Raw genomic sequence first — 21645 nt, 5'->3', positions numbered from 1 at the left:
TCATTATTCATTCAACTCAGGTGTTAGTAAATTCTTCATTGATAGATTATTTATATTCCGTTTATTCATCTACACTTTTATTCATCTAGACTATCTCATAAAAAGCCAGGCTTAAAAATAATAATAGAAATAATAATAATAAATAGCACTTATTATAGCACTTTACCCCATTTAATCAGGCACTAAGCTCTTTACATTGACATCAATTGAAATATACAAATATACAGATCATCAATTAATTGCATTTCAAATAAACGGGTTTTAGTTGTGTTTTTGTAAAGATTGAAGGGATGAGGATGACCTAAAGGATGCTGGTAGGTAGGGAATTCCAACATTGAGGAGCGGCAAATTGAATTGATTGAGTGCCAACCTTATGAAGTACGTTTGGCATCAGCCAAAGTGCAGTGCAGCTAAGTGAGCTATAGGGGCTAAATTGAGCAATGCCTTATCATCTCCACTATGCCCTTCGGCGGTGAAGGGTATTATGAGCACTAGTACTTTATATGTGACCATTCGTCTCAAAACGGTATTATGTCGGAACGAACCAGATGCTTAAAAGGTGACTTTAATGTTAAAACTGGTCAAATATATAAATTGTTGGCATCAGCACCCTAAAAAATGGTATTCATTCTCATCAATAAAACATACAAACTCAACACAAGTCTGATATTTCTGGCTATAAATTCCATTTTCAACATCTTAACACTTAATACCATTTTGAGGCGAAGGGTCACATATAGTAAAATTTAGTGTCCGAGCACAGTGAAACTGTTCAAATGACATATCCATTTGTGTATACTTATATTCATTTTATTTCATTCTTTCTCAATCAGGCATGCCTGGCCAAATGGGAGGGATGCCAATGATGCAGCCCCAAGCCCCACAAGCCTCCCTGGGTACAACGACAATGACCACAGGTTCCCTCGGAGGGATGCCCAGGATGGCAAATGGAGGGGCCATGCAGCCTGGTGCCATGGCAGGCGTCAGTCCTTTGCCAGGTCAGTATCGTTTGTATCGCATACATGCCAAATTTTTCGTAATTTTACGAATTTTAGACACATTTCATGGCCAAATACGAAATTTTAATTCTTAGTAATACTTAAATGATAATAAAAATAATAATAATGATAAGAAGAAGAAGAAGAAGAACAACAACAACAACAACAACAACAACAACAACAACAACAACAACAACAACAACAACAACAACAACTACTACTACTACTACTACTACTACTACTACTACTACTACTACTACTACTACTACTACTACTACTACTACTACTACTACTACTACTACTACTATTAGTACTAGTACTATAATAATGATGATAATAATAATAATAATAATAATAATAATAATAATAATAATAATAATAATAATAATAATAATAATAATAATAATTAAAAAATTGTGGTTGTTCATACACAATTTTATAAATTACGAATTTCCTTGCCAAATAACTAAAAATTGACATTAAAATTACTAGATTTGAAGTTTTCGCCAAGTTTGCATTTGGTTTTTTATTTTAGAGAACCTGCAAATCTGCTGTCTAGCAAATTTCAAATGGCCGAAGAGTTCTGTGTGAAAATAAATTAAAAAAAAAAAAATTTCCTTTATTTATCCCCATGGGTAAATATGTCATTAGGGTATATTCCAATGGAAGACTGGAATTACCCAGGCATCAGCCGCAGAACAGCGCCGCAAAGTGAGCAAGGGCGAGGTGACTTGCTCTAGGCCACACAGTGAGGTGGGTGATCGAACTCGGTACTATTAGGGTACGAAGCAAAGACCGTACCGCTGAGCCGCGCTGCCCCTTAATTGATGTTCTCATTTGTTTGTACTGATTGAACACAAGATGGATGGTGCCAAGAGTTGTTGTAGGTAGCTGGTGTACTCTGGTTTCATTGGTGATGCTTAGTGTGTGAAAAATAAATAAAAATACTTTTTTTTGTTGGTTTACGTTTTTGAAATATTCCAATTTGATTGAGCTTGAAAAAAATATTTGTGTATGAAACCTGAATTTATTGGGGTCTTTTGGAGTACGAGTCGGATTTCATTATATATTCTTGGTCTCTTTGAGTGTTAAGGAGCCGTGACTATGTCAATGTGTATTGCTTATTACTTTAAAAAAATATATAATTAACAAATAAGGAATTATAAATTATTTGTTCGATTGATTGTCTTTTTGAAGCAGAATTCTGTTGAAATTGTTTAGATTGACTGTGTATGACGAAATCACGAAGATTCGTAGGATTCTTTTAAATTGTAATGTTGGGAATTATTTAATTGACTTTTAACTTCTAGCTATTGTTTTTGTTTTCAGGAGCTCAGCCAAGTCCTGTTCCACAAGGGTAAGTTGAATGTTTTGATGCGAATGGGATTGAGACTAGAAACATTGGTCTATGGGAATATGTCTTTTAAAATTCAATTCATAGTTTGCAAGAAAGCCTTGGCAAATTCTAACTACCAGTTTCGTCTAAAAAAATATTTTAAATTATTTTATTAGAAATTAAATACACATCTATGGTCGGCAGATCAAACCTCTGAAGCGCGATTTTCATGATCGTTGGATCAAAACTCTGAAGTCTACACACAAGCTTTTCGCACCATGTTTTATTTAATTTGGGCGGATCAGACCTCTGATGACATCTCTGACCTTTCGTTCGCCCAAAATCAAATAAAACACAGTGTGCCAAGCTCGTTTTTAGACTTTCGAGTTTTGATCTGCCGATCGTGAAAATCGGAACTTCAGAGGTTTGATCCACCGACCATGGATATGCAGTTTGCTGTAATTCTGAAGAGAAGTACATATTTGTATGACAGGAAAAAAAATAATTGCCCATTCTTGGCCTTTTATTCTTATTTCTTTCCTCATTTTAGGTAAGGACATCTTGCTATAATTCTATGGCATTTAATGTAATATATAAGGTAGAACCAGAAAGTCATCAATATCCATAGGATTGAGTTAGCATTCTTTTAATATGTCATATGATTATTCTTTAATTTCATCTCTTAACCTTACAGGGCTAGCATTTGGTCATTGCCCCACAATAACAAGTTGAAGCACACTCAGACTTTCAATGCTAATGACCGCAACAAGAGAGGCTACTTGCTAGGTAAGTCTTACCCTCAAACAAAAGGGCATGTGGCTTTCTTTCACTGCCTCAATGTTTTCTTTTGTGTGGAAGCCTCTATCATTGTCTTTATGTCTTCTTTGATCTGAAAACCTCTGTCATTGTCTCAATGTTTATATATTCTGTAAACCTTTGTCATTGTCTCAATGTTATGATATGTAAACCTCTGTCATTGTCTCAATGTTATGATATGTAAACCTCTGTCATTGTCTCAATGTTATGATATGTAAACCTTTGTCATTGTCTCAATGTTATGATATGTAAACCTTTGTCATTGTCTCAATGTTATATGTAAACCTCTGTCATTGTCTCAATGTTATGATATGTAAACCTCTGTCATTGTCTCAATGTTGTGATACGTAAACCTCTGTCATTGTCTCAGTGTTATGATATGTAAACCTCTGTCATTGTCTCAATGTTGTGATATGTAAACCTCTGTCATTGTCTCAATGTTGTGATATGTAAACCTCTGTCATTGTCTCAATGTTATGATATGTAAACCTCTGTCATTGCCTCAATGTTTTCTTGCAGGTGTGGAGGGCAGGAGTTTATTGATGCAATCAGGTCTTCCACAAGCAGTACTAGCCCAAATCTGGTAAGAGAATTTCAATATTTTAGGCCTGAGGTCAATGTTTTATTCCCGATCAGTGACTCATTGATTTAAGTGGAGAGTGGTCGGGTGGGGAATGCCTGAAGCCTTGAATCGTAGAATTACAAAGGAAAAGGTGAAAATGGCAACGCTTGGGATGGATATAGTACAAACAATGGATGTTTTGGAAGCAAACTCTTCATCAGTTAAACAATTGTTTGTTGTTTTCGTATGGACAACACGTGCGACTTTTCTCATTTTGTTTTAAAAATTTCTTTTCGATGTTCCTTTGTTTAATGTTTTGCTGATGAATGGTTTGTATCCGAAACTTCTATGGCTTGTACTGTCTCCACGGGAAGCCTTTCCATATTCACCTTATATTTGCAACTCAATGGCCAATGCTTAGTTCTGTCATATAAATTATTCTTGCTTGAATTAACGGTTTGGATCAGTTGGGTGGGACCTTTTCTCACTTGTTGAAAATTTCTGTCCTTAATTTAATATTGGTACAGTAAAAATAAATGAATGTCCACCAGTTAGCAGGAGCTCTGAAGATCTGTTGATAGCTGTTTTACAAGCATAAAATAAAGTGTGTGATTGACACAGCCAAATGATATTGCTAAGAGCCTCTGATTTTGTGTCATTATTTACTTTTTTTTTTTCTTCTGTTATGGTTGTAGCATGGTTCAGCGATACAGGCCATGTTTGTACCCAGGATATACAGAGTTCGATTCCTGGCTGCACTCTGTAGTCTTGAGCCGGTCACCTCGCCCCAACGTATTTCAGAATGCTGCTCTGTGGCTGACACCTAGATTATTCCAGTCATTCCCTGGCATAGATCCTAAAAAAAAAAATTCCATCTGAGTATGGATGAAAGGAATTTATTTTATTTCTTAACATTTTTTTTTTTTTTCTCCATTGTAGGATGTTGTCTGATGTGGATCAAGATGGCAAGCTGACATGTGACGAGTTTTGCATTGCCATGCATCTCATTGAGTTAGCCAGAATGGGCCATGCCATGCCACCCAAACTACCTGCTGAACTGGTGCCCACCAAGGCACGATCTGGAAGCATCACATCAGCAACTCCCCCAGGTCAGCTGGTATTCTCATAGTGTATATTGGAAAACATAACAAATGATAATAATAATAATAATAATAATAATAATAATAATAATAATAATAATAATAATAATAATAATAATATATCTTTATTGTCCCCAAAAAAGTGGCAATTTGTCATTTGGTTACACATTTATAACAATACAATATTGACATAGACACACTCACACAAGATGCACACTAGTAGCATAGTAGTTATCGTAAAAAAAAAAAAATTTTTTTTAGCCAAGTATGGTGAAGTCATGATTTATGTCGAACAACAGTGATAGGAAATTACTTGTTTCTTTAATTTACATGTTTAAAAAATCAACATTTATCAAGTCGGTGTCAAAACTCAAAATACTGAATTCACAACATAATTGAGAGAGAAAGTTAATTTGGCGACATAACATGAACAGCAATCGTGAATATTCTTATAAATAATCGACTCGCGATATTAACGATCGATTTAAGACAACAAAATAAATATGCTTAAGTATTTTAGTATCTATAATAACCGTAGATGAGAAATCACCGAATATTGACGTGTTTTACTATCAGAGCCATAGATCTTAATTTTGTTGTATGGACAGTTGTGTGTAGACGAATTTAACCGAATTTCAAACATAATATAAGTAAAACAACATTATCACTACTCGTGTTTATGTCTTGTCTTGACTATCGCATTCCATTTTCTGTTTTAATGAATTGTCTTTATCCTGTAATTGACCAATGTCTAACAGTGCTCTTTGATGACAGATTTTTTTTCACAATTTTTAGAGCAGATTTTGTCATATAAAGACATTATATTTCATAGTTATTGGTAACTATGCATTCAAAAAGACATTGTATTTCATAGTTACTGGTAACTATGCATTGAAACATTTAGAGTTTGTTGTTTGGACATTTATCGACATACTTATTCCCTTTTTAATTGCACTAAAGTACAAAAATGGCGAATGGCAGCCTTAATTTCGCTTATTTGGTAACGAGTCATATATCATTGGCATTGACTCTGATATTAGAGATAAAAATGTGAAATGCTACTTTTTAGTTTAGTTAGTTAAAAATTAACTTTCCTTCAGAGCTGTCAAAGCTATGGAGCCAGGTCTTTGTAGCATTAAAAGGATAGTAGCCATTTTGATAAGACTTTCATGCATAGTAGAGTACTTTGTGGAATATTAGACCAACCCAACCACCGCTCAGTGAACAGGGAGCCAACAATTTAAAAAAGAATACCAAAAAAAACAAAAAAACAGGAAAATTCTGTTGAGAAGTGATTTTTGTACATGTATTTGCCTGAGAAAAGGAAAATTTTGGGAATCCTATACAAATTGTTATAAGCTACACGTTTTCAAACATTAAATTAAAAAAAATCTAGACTCACTTAAATTGAACACACTAAGAGGGATATTGAATTCTACATATTTAATCTCCACCAATCCTATTGCCATCTAACACCATAACACTTTCTCATTATTTTCTATATGTTGTATTCTTAATCATTCTGTATACTCATTTGTTCACAGCAACCCCCAAGAAAGATGCATTTGGGGATCTATTAGGCGGTATGGACTTGCCTAAAGCGGCTGTGGTGCCCCCTGTTGTCCCCATTCCTGCTGCTCAGCCTGTGGAAGAACTACCTCCAGATGAGCAAGGTGTGTTGATAAGCGACACTGTGTCATGTTCTCATCATACCTGCCAAGTACCCCGATAAAATCAGATTTACCCCGATTTTTTCTTGATTTTACCTCACCCCGCCGGATTTTGGGAAACTCCGATTTTTTAATTAATCAATTTTTAAAAATTAAATTTTTATTTTTGAAAAATAAAATAAAATGGACATTTGTTGCACTTGGCTGCTCAATATGGCTGTAAAGAACTCTCTGTTGACAGGGATCAGGTGTTGATGGATATTTATTATTATTTTGATAAGTGTACCAAACGTAACCAAGAATTTATTTCTTTATGTAAGGAGACTGGTGAGGTGGTGAGAAAAATTTTGAAATATGACATCACTAGATGGCTTTCTCTTTTACGTTGTGTTGAAAGGGTTGTTTCTCAGTTTGACACTCTTAGTATTTACTTTCCGCTACGCCTAGGGTAAGTTTTTTTTTGTTTGTTTTTTTTCCTCTCAACATTGCTTACCCCTATTTTTTTTCCCTATTTTTTTTTTTTGGAAGAAGCATCCTATTTATTTTCACTATGGGTTGGCAGGTATGTGTTCTAAGCTTCTATCAATTGTTGAAAATCACAATGTGACGTGCTCTAAACCAAGGTTGCCATTTTTCCGTATATTCATGGAATTCAGTATGTTAATAACGCTCAGTACATTTTCACATCACCTACGAAATGGAGAAAAAATGTAACTACATAATTTCATTTTTACTGGAGTTAAAGCTTTCAGAAAGGGGTCCGTTAATGTGTTTGTGTAAAAGTTCAGTAAAAATTTTTCTCCTGAATTGGCAATCCCGCTAAATTTACCCTATTGTTGAAAATATGTGACATTATGTCATGTTCTAATCTTCTCTCAGTTGTTGAAAATATGTGACATTATGTCATGTTCTAATCTTCTCTCAATTGTTGAAAATCATGATGTTTCATGTTCTAAGCCTCTCCCAAATGTTGAAAATCACAGGAAGTTTTGTTCTTAGCACCTCCCGTAACATTCTCTTCCTTTTTGTCATTTTACATATTTCTATTGATATTTGTAACCTTTTTCACAACGTAAATACGTGGGCCATGTTTTGTTACCTTTATGATTTTACTACTACTACTACTACTATTACTACTACTACTACTACTACTACTACTACTACTTCTACTACTACTATTACTACTACTACAACTAATACACTGATACTACTATACTACAACTACTACCTTTATTATTATTACAGGGATGCCACTTTTCCGGTTTTAGCCGGAAATCCGTTTTTTTTACCACCAGCCTGTTTTAATCCGGAACCTCCGGTTTTTGTCCATCGTCACTATTCAAAAAAAAAAAAAAAATTTTTTTAAAGAAGAAGAACAAAATCGCGATCGAGATTTGAGCCGGAACTTTTTCGCCGGGTGAATAATTTGGGCTGTCACCGCCGGTCGAATATTTGGGCACCTATATGGCAGTTTATCTACACCAATCCCCATCACAATTTCTCCTTTTTAAAACAAAAATTTATAAATAAACAGTGATTTTGAGAATTTCTCAGAAATTTTCCGCTGAATTTGCCGTGTCAAACATTTCCCTCAAAACCATAAAATCACCATTATGTCTTATGTCATATTTTGACACCTGTGCATTAGTCTCGTGAAATTTAGTGACGGTCCCGTTTTTATGACGTCGGGCCAGACTATATGGCACCAGATGTCACAATTGACACAGACGACAGTGGTGTTCGTTGATGGTTGAAGGGGAAGGGGAGGGACAAATCTCTCTCTCTCTCTCTCTCCTCTCTCTCTCTCTCTCTCTCTCTCTCTCTCTCTCTCTCTCTCTCTTCTCTCTTTCTCTCACACTTTTCCTCTTTCCCTTTGCCTTTCTTTCCATTTCTCTTTTCTTCTTTTCTTTTTTTTTTTGATATAGAATTCCTAAGATCAATTCATAAATTATTCTGGTAGAGAAGTCTCTCTCCTCTCTCTCTCTCTCTCTCTCTCTCTCTCCTCTCTCTCTCTCTCTCTCTCTCTCTCTCTCTCTCTCTCTCTCTCCTCACTCTCTCCTCTCTCTCTCTCTCTCCTCTCTCTCTCTCTACCACTACTACAACCACCACCACACCATCATCCCTAGCACCACTACTACTACAAATAACACCACAGCATCCCTACCACCACTACTACTACAACTACCACTACATCATCATTCCTACCACAGCTACTACAACCACCACCACACAATCATCCATACGACCAGTACTACTATAATCACTACCACATCATCCCTAACACCACTACTACTACAACCACCACCACATCATCATCCCTACTACAACCACCAAATGTAATTATACTTTCAACTTTTGAAATTCTCCGAGTCGTGTCAGAAATTGCTGCGAGACAAATTTTGGATTACATCTCAGTGAATTTGAGTGAAGTTTAAATTTATAGGTTATGGTTGCATGGGTGGGTCATGAACTTCACAATGAAAAATTTTCTCCTTTTATGTGACCAGTCATTCTCACCCCCGATAGCTATTGATATTGATTTGTCTATATTTTGTTTTCAGCACCTAATTTTATCAATTTGAAAACTGTTAACTCTCCTTTCTTTTGTGTGTTATTTGCTCTCAATTGCAATAATAAGTACTGAAACAACATTCCAAATTTGATATTTTACAAAGCCCTTGACGTTGATTTGTATCTCGTCCGCGCAAATTTTCAGGCTTTTTTTAATATGCCTGGTGGCATCCCTGTTATTATTATTATTGTAATTATTTTTTATAAATGAATTAGAGATATTCTGGAACGTTATTCGACTTTATATTTTCAGTTACATTTGAAGATAAGCGAAAGGAAAATTTTGACAAGGGTCAGGCCGAGTTGGAGAGGAGAAGGGCACTCCTCAGGGAGCAACAACAGGCAGAGGCCAATGCCAGGCTTGAAAAGGAGAGACAGGAGGCTGAAAAGAGGGAAAGACAAAGGTAATTGACAATACTCTTCAACAGTTGTAACGTCACTTCCTTCCTAATGACACTTGGTAACTTAGTAACACTGGCTCTAAACTATCGGAACAATGGCGGATGCCCGTATGAAATATTTCTCCGGAGAGCATAAAAGCGTATCCAGAGGAAAAAAACCCATAAATTTGATCATGTTTTGACTTTTACACATTCTGATCACAATACATATGAAAAGTTCTAGCCAGCATGAAGAATAAAAAGTAATGATTTTCTTTGTTGAGAACCAAGATGGCCGCCGTTGCCGGGCGGCGTGACATCAAACTACTGAATCCAATTGGCATGCATATAAAGAATTTTTGATTTGGATTTTCTATTTGGATAATTTTGATATGGTTTACCATATTAGGTATGGTATTAATTTTGACAAATGTTAAATGAATGACTTAATCAGTCGGATGGTGAAAATGTTTGAACTGAGATATTGCCAGGTTTAGTTAGAAGGTCAATTTTTATCTTCTCCATGTTCCCCATGGCCTTTCCCTTGCTATCCTGCTTTGAGGGTTCCAGTCCAATACTTTCTTTGTTATAGAAAGAATGACTCCATTTTTAACAGAGAAAAGTTTACATAGAAAAAAAAAAATGGACTGTTGATATATCTGGAATTGACCCTTGCGTGTTCAGGATTATGCTTTTTTGACTAGCAAATTAAAACAAGAAAGGGAATAGCTCTAAATCTAGATTGCATTTTTAAAAATTCTTATGTCGGTGAAAGGCCTTAAAGGGCTTACTGATTTTAAATCAGATTTTATTTTAAAAATATACATCATTATTGTTTTTTTCAAATTATTACTTTTATATTTTGTTGTCATTGTTAAAAGTTGTTATTTATAATCGATATATGCATAATATGTATTTTTACCAACAATAAATAATGTATTCATTCATACATAATGTATTCATTCATTCATTATATTATGTAATATTCGAAATGTAATGTTTTGGGATCATTACAGTATAGTTCGTCAGGGTGCGTGTCCCATTTTTGCTCTTTGGAAAGTTGGCCTCTATGCAAGTTTTAAAAAGAATGTAATTACTAAAAAGAATGTTTCAGAATACAACAATTCAATACCAAATTTTGAATATATTTACAAGTAAAAGCAATGAAAATTGAAAGATCATTGTAAAGTGTTGAAATGAAATATTCACAGATTGGAAGCTGAGAGCAGGCGACAGGCAGAGCTTCAACGACAGCTAGAAAAACAGAGGGAAAAGGAGAGGGAGATTGAAGAACAGCGGAGGAAAATGGTGGAACAGCGAGAGGTTTGTGATTTTAAAGAATCTAAGATTTATAATGTCAATTTTGAATGATTTTGGAATTTTGAATTTATTTGCATAAATTCCTTTTTAAAAAATATAAAAAAAAAAAAAAAAAAAAAAAAATATATATATATATATATATATATCGTCAACTTTTGGAAATTATTTGTAAATAATAAATTAATAATTTTATTCATGCATAAGGATATTAGGGTAACAAACATTAAATACAAGAATAAATATAAAGTATTTCCTTGTACAATTGTAAATGATATTTCATACCAGGTGGCATTTATACAGAAATTTTATATCCAGACTATTTATCTCTCTAAGTTTTTAGGGAAGTATCTAGAAATTTATAATTTTTACGATTCTTATGTTTTTAAAATGTGAATAGAATAATATTCTCCCAAATTGATATAAAATGGTCATGTTGACTAAAATGTGTATGTGGGACATTACGTTTAATTGAGATACTTGTAGCATGCACACTTGTAAACAAATTTCCTTTTTGTCAGATGAATAAAGTATTATATCTTATCTTATAATATATGAATACATATAATTGTGCACTTATATTTCTTACGCTGGTTTGTATTCAGGCTTATCTTATAATATATGAATACATATAATTGTGCACTTATATTTCTTACGCTGGTTTGTATTCAGGCTTATCTTATAATATATGAATACATATAATTGTATACTTATATTTCTTACGCTGGTTTGTATTCAGGCTGCCAGGAGGGACCTGGAACGCCGACGGCAAATGGAATGGGAGTCCCAGCGGAAAGAGCAATTGCTGCAGGAAAAACAGAGAGAATACGAACAACTAAGCGTGTTGAAGACACAGATGGCCAGTCTGAAGGCAGACTTGGAGTCTTTGGTATGTGTGGCACAAAAAGTCTTTGGTATGTGTGGCACAAAAGTCTTTGGTATGTGTGGCACAAAAAGTCTTTGGTATGTGTGGCACAAAAGTCTTTGGTATGTGTGGCACAAAAAGTCTTTGGTATGTGTGGCACAAAAGTCTTTGCTATGTGTGGCACAAAAAGTCTTTGGTATGTGTGGCACAAAAGTCTTTGGTATATGTGGCACAAAAGTCTTTGGTATGTGTGGCACAAAAGTCTTTGGTATGTGTGGCACAAAAGTCTTTGGTATGTGTGGCACAAAAGTCTTTGGTACGAGGGCTCTTTCAGAAATAACCGAAAAATGCCCATTTCTCAGCAACCAGTGGAGATTTTTTAATTCTGTAAACGACATGATATTCCTTATTTCCTTACGGATATTCCCAGAAATTATGAAGTGCATCATTTTGCACAATGAATTTCTAGACGATTTTAAAGATGGCGGCCCACCTTGAAACTTGGTCAAAGGAGGAAATCAGAGCTGTCATACGTTTTTTGAACGCCAAAAGTCTGAATCCTACCGAAATTCATGAAGAACTTCAGAGTGTATATGGTGAGCATGTTATAAGCCATACACAAGTCTATCACTGGTGTAATTTGTTTGAAGCCGGCCATTCCGACTTGACAGAAAGGGAAGGGAGAGGGCGTTCGATAACAGCGACGTCAGAAGACAATGTGAAGCGAGTTGATGAGCTTATTCGTCAAGACAGGAGGTTGAAACTTCATGACATCGCAAGCAGTCTTGAAATTTCGGAAACTTCTGCCCATAGAATTGTATTTGATGAACTTGGCTACAGAAAAGTCAGCGCAAGATGGGTTCCTAAGCAATTGATAGACAATCATAAAGAACAAAGATTGGACATCTGCAGGGAACTTTTGAGAAGAAGCAAGAGCTCACGCAGGGTTCACGGGCATACTGCCAACGCCGGCGGAGACTTTCTAGGATACGATGTGACTTTTCTTGACAGCATAGTCACCGGTGATGAGACTTGGTTGCACCATTGCACCCCAGAAACAAAGCAAGATTCGATGACATGGAAACATCCATCCTCACCTGTCGCGAAGAAATTCAAAGTCATGCGGTCAGCAAAGAAAATAATGGGAACTGTTTTCTGGGACAGTCATGGTGTTATTCTGTTCGAAACCTTACAACCTGGAGAAACAATCAATGCTGCAAGGTACTGCCAAACTCTTGACAAGCTTAGGGAGGCCATTCGCAGAAAGCGCCAAGGGCAGTTGACCAACGGGGTCATTTTGCAACACGACAACACTACACCCCACACAGCACGAGTGACGCAAGGTTGGCTAGAGAAATATGGATGGGAGATTTTGCCACACCCACCACACAGTCCAGACCTCGCACTATCTGATTATCACCTCTTTGGGCCACTGAAACGTGAGCTGGCAGGAAAGCGCTTTGATGTCGATGAAGAGCTTGTTGACCGACCATGTGCGGAAATGGCTACAAAACCTTGACGGAAATTTCTTCCGAGAGGGTATCTATTCCATGGTGCAGCGTTGGCAGAAGTGTGTCGACAGACTTGGCTGTTACGTAGAGAAATGAAGGACGAGTCAAGGTATGAACACATGCAAGAATTTTGTTGATAGCATAAAAAACGCTGATTTTACAGGCATTTTTCGGTTAATTATGAAAGAGCCCTCGTATGTGTGGCACAAAAGTCTTTGGTATGTGTGGCACAAAAATCACATGTCAATTTTCATTGAAACATTCACAAAGATTGGTTGGGTAAAACGAAGAGTAGAGATCTCCACAAGGTTAAGGGTCAATGTTTAACATAGGCTTAGAGATTTCTTTCCAGATAGTGTTATTATGCATCAATACAAGTCATGATTTTTACAAATACTGATCTATCTTTCACTCTCTCTCTTTCTCTCTCTCTCTCTCTCATTTCCGCCCCCCCCCCCTCTCTCTCTCTCTCTCTCTTTCTCTTTTAATGTCCCTCATTCTTTATCTTTTTGTCAGTCACTCTCTCTCTCTCTCTCTCTCTCTCTCTCTCTCTCTCTCTCTCTCTCTCTCTCTCTCTCTCTCTCTCTCTCTCTCTATCATCCCCCCCTCTCTCTCTCTCTCTTTCTCTTTTGATGTCCCTCATTCTTTACCGTTTTGTCAGTCACTCTCTCTCTCTTTCTCTCTCTCTCTCTCTCTCTCTCTATCTCTTTCTTTCTCTCTCTCTCTATCTCTCTCTATCTCTTTCTCTCTCTCTATCTCTTTCTTTCTCTCTCTCTATCTCTTTCTCTCTCTCTCTCACTCTCTCTCTCTCTCTCTCTCTCTCTCTCTCTCTCTCTCTCTCTCTCTCTCTCTCTCTCTCTCTCTCTCTCTCTCTCTCTCTCTCTCTCTCTCTCTATCTCTCTCTCTTTCATACCATAATAATAATAATTTAATCATCCATATCATCCATCGTCTGACGTTTCAGGATAGTAAAAAGACCGAGTTGTCATTAAAGATAACCCAAGTCCAGGCAGGTGTGGCTGATTTCACGTCCAGTATTGACGGGATGCGTCTGTCCAGGGACAAGGCACTGGCGGACATAGACTCATTCGACAGGCAGTCCAAGGTTTGATTTTCTTATATTGACTTTAATTTATTTTTTTTTTAAGAGCTTTTATATAGCAATATCCACTAAATGTGCTCAAAGCCCTTTACAAGGGATCCCTGGTCAACAGCAACACTTAACATGTAGGACGGGACATGATGCCTGTTAGGCGATATTACAATTTTTTCAGAGACAATGCTGTTGACAACCAGGTACTCATTTTACACCTGAGTATGGTGAGAGAATGATAGTAAAGAGCCTTTTCCAAGGACTCAACTATGTGCCAAGCGGTCTCAACCCCAGGACCTTCCGATCCTAAAGCGAGTGTCATGCCACTAGACCACATAGCCGCACAATTTCATTAACATGTTACAATTATAGATAACGATAAAGGGGGCTATGTGGCTCAGTGGTTCTGTCTTTTCTTCGTACCCAAAAGGTACCGAGTTTGATCACTCGTCGCTGTGCTGTGTGGCCTTGAGCAAGTCACCTTGCCCTAGCTCAATTTGCGGCGCTGCACTGCGGCTGACACCTGGGTTATTCCAGTCTTCCCTTGGAATAGACCTTCGAGACAAATTTCTCCTATGGGATGAATAAAGGGAATTTTATTTAGTTTTATTTATTTTAGAAAGTGCCTAATTCCTTTTCCAGTAGTGCTAAAGTTGACAAGATTTTTAAAAACTATATAGATGACAAGCTTTTTACAATGCATGGAATGTTGTAGTAAATTAATATTGACTGAATCTTTTCTTTACAATGATATCTGGTGTGTTATGATATTTGTGTGACTTTAGAAAGATGTAAAAAATGTAAATAGAGAGGACTGATGATGTTTTGTCATTGTTTGTTAAAAATTTGCAATGCTAGATGCTTTTGAGTCCATGCTCTTCGGTATAATGCCATGTAGAGATTTTTTTTAGCTCTGTGTTGTGTATATTTTTAGAGGAAGAAGGGAGAGGATCTGGGTGGGGATCCTGACCTCCCATAGTGGGCAGGGAGGTACATGCTGTGTCTTCTCTCCCCCCATACCCGTTTCCCAATTGTTTCCTGTCATTGTCTTGGAATGAGATTACTTAAGTTTTGTCCTGATCCTTGCCGGAGCTCTTTGGCTGGGAGGGAAACAGTCGAATGTATCGTTATAGTTTTGAGAGATGATATTTTTTTCCTTGTAAATCATCTCTCTGTTATGCATTGTATTATGTTGAGTTTACATATTACGAGGGCTCTTTCATAATTAACCGAAAAATGCGTGTAAAATCCGCGTTTTTTATGCTATCAACAAAATTCTTGCACGTGTTCATACCTTGACTCGTCCTTCATTTCTCTACGTAACAGCCAAGTCTGTCGACACACTTCTGCCAACGCCGCACCATGGAATATATACCCTCTCAGAAGAAATTTCCGTCAAGGTTTTGTAGCCATTTCCGCACATGGTCAACAAGCTCTTCATCGACATCAAAGCGCTTTCCTGCCAGCTCACGTTTCAGTGGCCCAAAGAGGTGATAATCAGATGGTGCGAGGTCTGGACTGTGTGGTGGGTGTGGCAAAATCTCCCATCCATATTTCTCTAGCCAACCTTGCGTCACTCGTGCTGTGTGGGGTGTAGCGTTGTCGTGTTGCAAAATGACCCCGTTGGTCAACTGCCCTGGGCGCTTTCTGCGAATGGCCTCCCTAAGCTTGTCAAGAGTTTGGCAGTACCTTGCAGCATTGATTGTTTCTCCAGGTTGTAAGGTTTCGAACAGAATAACACCACGACTGTCCCAGAAAACAGTTCCCATTATTTTCTTTGCTGACCGCATGACTTTGAATTTCTTCGCGACAGGTGAGGATGGATGTTTCCATGTTATCGAATCTTGCTTTGTTTCTGGGTGCAATGGTGCAACCAAGTCTCATCACCGGTGACTATGCTGTCAAGAAAAGTCACATCGTACCCTAGAAAGTCTCCGCCGGCATTGGCAGTATGCCCGTGAACCCTGCGTGAGCTCTTGCTTCTTCTCAAAAGTTCCCTGCAGATGTCCAATCTTTGTTCTTTATGATTGTCTGTCAATTGCTTAGGAACCATTCTTGCGCTGACTTTTCTGTAGCCAAGTTCATCAAATACAATTCTATGGGCAGAAGTTTCCGAAATTTTAAGACTGCTTGCGATTTCATGAAGTTTCAACCTCCTGTCTTGACGAATAAGCTCATCAACCCGCTTCACATTGTCTTCTGACGTCGCAGTTATCGAACGCCCTCTCCCTTCCCTGTCTGTCAAGTCGGAATGGCCGGCTTCAAACAAATTACACCAGTGATAGACTTGTGTACGGCTTATAACATGCTCACCATATACACTCTGAAGTTCTTTATGAATTTCGGTAGGATTCAGACTTTTGGCGTTCAAAAAACGTATGACAGCTCTGATTTCCTCCTTTGACCAAGTTTCAAGGTGGGCCGCCATCATCTTTAAAATCGTTTAGAAATTCATTGTGCAAAATGATGCACTTCATAATTTCTGGGAATATCCGTAAGGAAATAAGGAATATCATGTCGTTTACAGAATTTAAAAATATCCACTGGTTGCTGAGCAATGGGCATTTTTCGGTTATTTCTGAAAGAGCCCTCGTATATTATATGATTGGTAAACATTTGAGTGTATTCCTCTTAGTTGGGACCTGTGCTTGTGTCTGGATGAGACTTTTAGGTGATCTCAAACTAAGTACATCGGTGGTATGCTCTTGGAATCTACATCTGATCCCTATTTGTTCCCAGTTCCCCTATGTCTTACTTTTTCTTGGGTGCTTTAATTGTAATTCTAGAACTTTTTACTATCCCATTTACTTCCTTTTTACTGGCGCTGATATAACCTAAATGTGTGGCAAGCGCCGTAAAACCCTTAAAAACACAACAAAAACAAGGGAGAGAATAATGTATAAGGAAGGAAGGTGCGGCTATGTGGGCTTGTGGTTAGACACTCGCTTTCGGATCAGAAATTCCTGGGTTCGAGCCTCGCTCGGCACATAGTTGAGTCCTTGGAAAAGGCTCTTTACTCACATTCTCTCGCCATACTCAGGTGTAAAATGAGTACCTGGCCGTTAACAGCGTTGTCTCTGTCCGAAAAAATTATAATATCGCCTAACAGGCGTCATGTCCCGTCCTACATGTTAAGTGTTGCTGTTGGCCGGGGACCCCTTGTAAAGCGCTTTGAGCACGTTTAGTGGATATTGCGCTAGATGAAAGCTCAATTAAGGTCACAAAGAAAAGGGGAAAAAAGGAATATGTCAAATCTTTCTTTCATTTTTTTTTTTTTCTCTCACATACAGGAATTACATACGAGAATGACAACCCTCGACTCTGAGAAAGATGGGTTAAGTGTTCAGGTTCAAACTGTACAAGCCTCTCCATTGTGTAAGTTGTGATGTGATGCCCATTGACTAATTTATGTGTTGTGAGGGGGTGGGTTGGAGGAGGAAAGGATGTGGGGGGGGGGGGTATTTCATCATAAACAAAAAGGTTTTATATTATGAACTTTGAAATTTACTGATGTTATGGATTTCAATTGACCCTTGTTGAGAAGGACGTTGAAACTCACCTTTGACCCCTTTTGCAAAATGATAATAAGCATTGCTTTGAAATCTGATTTATCTAAAATAACATTTCCCCTTTAAGTGTTAGTAAAGAAATGGCTTTGAAGTCGTCAGTTATTTTACCTTAAAGTGTTGGCAAAGGTATGGCTTTGAAATTTTATTTATTTTTCCTTTAAGTGTTGGTAAATGAATGGCTTTGAAATCTGAATGATCTTCTCCTTTACGTGTTGATAAAGGAATGGCTTTGAAATCTAAGTTGTTTTTTTCTCCTTTAAGAAACTATTTTATTAACTCAGAATTATCATAAGATATGTTTTGTTTAAATTTCTCATTATTAATTCTCACAATGATACATCATAAAATTTGAATACTGTTTTAAATTGAAACTTTCCATTACTATTTTCTACAAATGTTTACTTATTTTTCTTCTACCCTCAGCTGATACTCATCGAACGGTTGCAAGCAGTGTCGAGACCAAGAGACTTAGTATAGAGAAATTAAAGAAGAACGTTGAATCTTTGGAGAGCGACACGGAGGCACGGCTGGGAGAAATTGACTGTAATAACGCAGAGTTACAGGTGAGGAGGAGTATCCTGGGTGTTTTATTAACTCTTTCTGGCCCATGATTAAAACGTGTTTCTTTTGTCAAGATGTTAATTAACATAGACCACCTACCTACCAGGTGTTGGAAAAATTCGTAGTTTTCAGGGCTTTTAACATATTAGACACTAAGACTACTTTTAAAAATTACCAATTTGTTGTTAATATCAGAATAGTAATGAGTGTGTCATAGACTCTCAAGGAATTATCGTATTATCAGGGATTTCTTTTGCCAAAATAAACAAAACAGAAAAATCCTGAAATTTGATATATGAAAATATTTCACTCAAAGTTTCTTTTCATCAAATAATATTACTTTTAAATCATTTTAAAAAAAATGAAAAATATCCATCTTGCTCTCCCTTAACTTTTGTCTTTCAAGAAGTAATAATCTAATCTTTAAAAAAACAAAAACAATTCAAGTCTCTAGCAAAAAAACAAACTGATAGCCTGAAGATTAAAACAAACAAACCCTGGCTTCTTGGCTTTAATTGAAAAAAGGGCATCCTTGTATTTGCATGTATGTGAATGAATATGATATCAAAATTAATTGTTTTGAGCTCTTCCATCATAATAATGATCGTGATAATAATAATATTTCCATCGAACTGAAATGGTGAGACCTCAGTTTTGTGGACAAAGATTAATAAACGACTTATTATTTTATACAACTTGCATAGTTAGTGTGTGCGACTGTTGTGTGTGTCTGTTTGGTTCGGTATGATTGTGTTTATGGTTTGACAAGTATATTGTAAAGCGCTTTGAGGCTTTGGCATTTAGCGTTATAGAAAACACTTTATTATTATTATTATTATTATTATTATTATTATTATTATTATTATTATTATTATTATTATTATTATTATTATTATTATATTTAGATGGTTATCTCTTCACCCAGCAAGCATAATGTTTATATTTTATTTTCAAAACACTTCAGAACTTGAAAGATCAGTTGGCTAAATTGCAAGTGGACCTGCCAAAATTCCAAAAGCAGCAAAATGAAAGGCTGGTGCAGCAGAAGAAAGCTGCAGAGGAACTGCAGCAAAAACAGAGACAGGAGAAAGAAAGGCAAGAGAAGCTGAAGAGGGAAATAGAACAACAACAACAACAACAAAAGTTAGTAATTATTTTGAATTTTAAAAATTATCGTGATTCCCATTGCGTTTGAATTTTTAAAGATTTTATTGAGCATTTTCGTTCCCAAATCTATTTTTATAACAAATCTATTTTTTTTTCTTAAAATATTGAGTATGGCAGAAGACTTTTATTTTCTGTCACATCAGTGAAAGAAAAAAAAAGAATATCAAGGCTTTTCATCATATTTGTCTTGTTGTCAAACCTTTTTCTGTTAAATGTTTGTATAAATATTTATGTTGTTTAATAATTTTCACAAGTCACATCCTTTAACTTTTGGCGTCTATCATTGTTTTAATTGAGATCCCAGGCCAAAGGGAACTTCACAATTTCTTCTTATGCTGTTTAAATTTTGTCTTTACTTTTCTTTTTTTTTTTCTTTTTCTTCTTTGAACTCTTTTCATCTGTGATTTTAATAATTATTTAAGTCTTATTTTGGCTTCTTAGCTGTATATATGTATATATATATTCTATGGATGCCTCATTCTGGCTTCTATTATGTGAGGCTAATTCATTTTTCCTTTTTTTTTTTCCTTTTTTTTCCCCTCTCTCTCTCTCTTTAATTCACTCTGTCAGCAAAATATAATTCCTTTTCACATGAATATGATTCCAAGATAAACATTTATAGTGCGGCTATGTGGTCTAGTGGTATGACACTCGCTTTCGGATTGGAAGGTCCTGGGTTCGAGCCTCGCTCGGCGCATAGTTGAGTCCTTGGAAAAGGCTCTTTACTCACATTCTCTCACCGTACTCAGGTGTAAAATGAGTACCTGGCCGTTAACAGCGTTGTCTTTGTCCGAAAAATTGTAATATCGCCTGACAGGCGTCATGTCCCGTCCTACATGTTAAATGTTGCTGTTGACCAGGGACCCCTTGTAAAGCGCTTTGAGCAAATTTTAGTGGATATTGCGCTATATAAAAGCTCAAAAAAAAATTTAAAAAAATAAAAAAATTTAGATTCCAATTCGATCATTGACAAAAACTTATATTCTATCTCATCAATGCCCCTGTTTTGTTTTTCAGGTCTCAGAAAGCTCAAGCACCGAGTATTCCAGCTGCATGTGAGTGTCGTTGACTGGTTTGTGGTAGAATAGGAGCTGAAAAAAAAGTGTGTATGAAACAGTGCTAGACAATGCAAGAAAGATAAATAAAAGAAAGAAAAAACAAACTGGGGATCAAACGTCAGATCTCCTGATTACCGGTCAGACGTGCTACCATTTCGCCACAGAGGTTACTCAATAGTTGGGGTGGTTTTAATTCTTACATTCTTCTTGTAGTAGAGATTGCATTTTTGGAATTTTAAAAATCAACTATTAGTAAAGAAATGATAAAATCTTCAGGCTAATATCTATTATTATTATTATTATCATTATTATTATTATAATTATTATTATTATTATTATTATTATTATTATTATTATTATTATTATTATTATTATTATTATTATTATTATTATTATTATTATTCATGTTATTATTATTATTATTATTATTATTATTATTATTATTATTATTATTATTATTATTCATGTTATCATAATAATAATAATAATAATAATAATAATAATTATTATTATTATTATTATTATTATTATTATTATTATTATTATTATTATTATTACTATTATTATTATTATTAGTATTAGTATTATTATCATCATCATTATTACTATTATTATCATCATCATCATCATCATCATCATCATCATCATCATCATCATTATTTTGATTCCCATCCACAATTGTTCCACCCAGCATGATTTTAGTCCATGTATGAATCTTTTCCTCCAGCTGAACAAAACTGGTTTGACTTCAATAGCAACGATGCAGGGTCAATTGCAAACACGACAAGTACAAGTGGTGGAGGTGGTGTGAGTTGGGACAGTGCATTTTCCGGGAATTCCTCTGGGTCCCTGTATGGCAATGTCTCGACGGCGTGGGGAGCTAGTGACTCATCCACACCAGGAGGTAAATTGTCATGTTTTAAATGATTAGATCAGAGCTGCCAACCCCATCTGATGAGAATGTGTACAATGGGGCCTCAAAATGGGGGGAGATTTCATAAAAATGGGTACAATCCTGAAATCGACGGAAACTAACCATTGTGAAAGTAAGAGGAAGCAAGACAATGACTC

The 21645-nt window shown here is 36.1% G+C and overlaps 1 protein-coding gene across 5 annotated transcripts in view; it reads left to right on the top strand.

Moving 5' to 3' along the window:
- LOC144966117 (intersectin-1-like) overlaps window positions 1–21645 on the top strand; it is a 103843-nt gene that overhangs the window by 4116 nt on the left and 78082 nt on the right. For all 5 annotated transcript variants that reach the window (XM_078902217.1, XM_078902215.1, XM_078902216.1 and 2 more), the window contains exons 6-20: window positions 834–998; window positions 2328–2355; window positions 3029–3120; window positions 3670–3733; window positions 4652–4821; window positions 6357–6485; window positions 9307–9457; window positions 10645–10756; window positions 11490–11639; window positions 14091–14231; window positions 17510–17594; window positions 18212–18351; window positions 19314–19492; window positions 20534–20571; window positions 21302–21478. In XM_078902217.1, the coding sequence (XP_078758343.1) occupies window positions 834–998; window positions 2328–2355; window positions 3029–3120; window positions 3670–3733; window positions 4652–4821; window positions 6357–6485; window positions 9307–9457; window positions 10645–10756; window positions 11490–11639; window positions 14091–14231; window positions 17510–17594; window positions 18212–18351; window positions 19314–19492; window positions 20534–20571; window positions 21302–21478 (1821 nt within the window). The remainder of the gene's footprint in view (window positions 1–833; window positions 999–2327; window positions 2356–3028; window positions 3121–3669; window positions 3734–4651; window positions 4822–6356; window positions 6486–9306; window positions 9458–10644; window positions 10757–11489; window positions 11640–14090; window positions 14232–17509; window positions 17595–18211; window positions 18352–19313; window positions 19493–20533; window positions 20572–21301; window positions 21479–21645) is intronic.

The sequence above is a fragment of the Berghia stephanieae genome, chromosome 2 (assembly GCF_034508935.2).
Source record: "Berghia stephanieae isolate SIO BIC M18660-M18661 chromosome 2, UCSD_Bste_1.3, whole genome shotgun sequence".
Lineage (NCBI taxonomy): Eukaryota > Metazoa > Mollusca > Gastropoda > Nudibranchia > Aeolidiidae > Berghia > Berghia stephanieae.
This window is presented reverse-complemented; position numbering and strand designations above follow the sequence as displayed.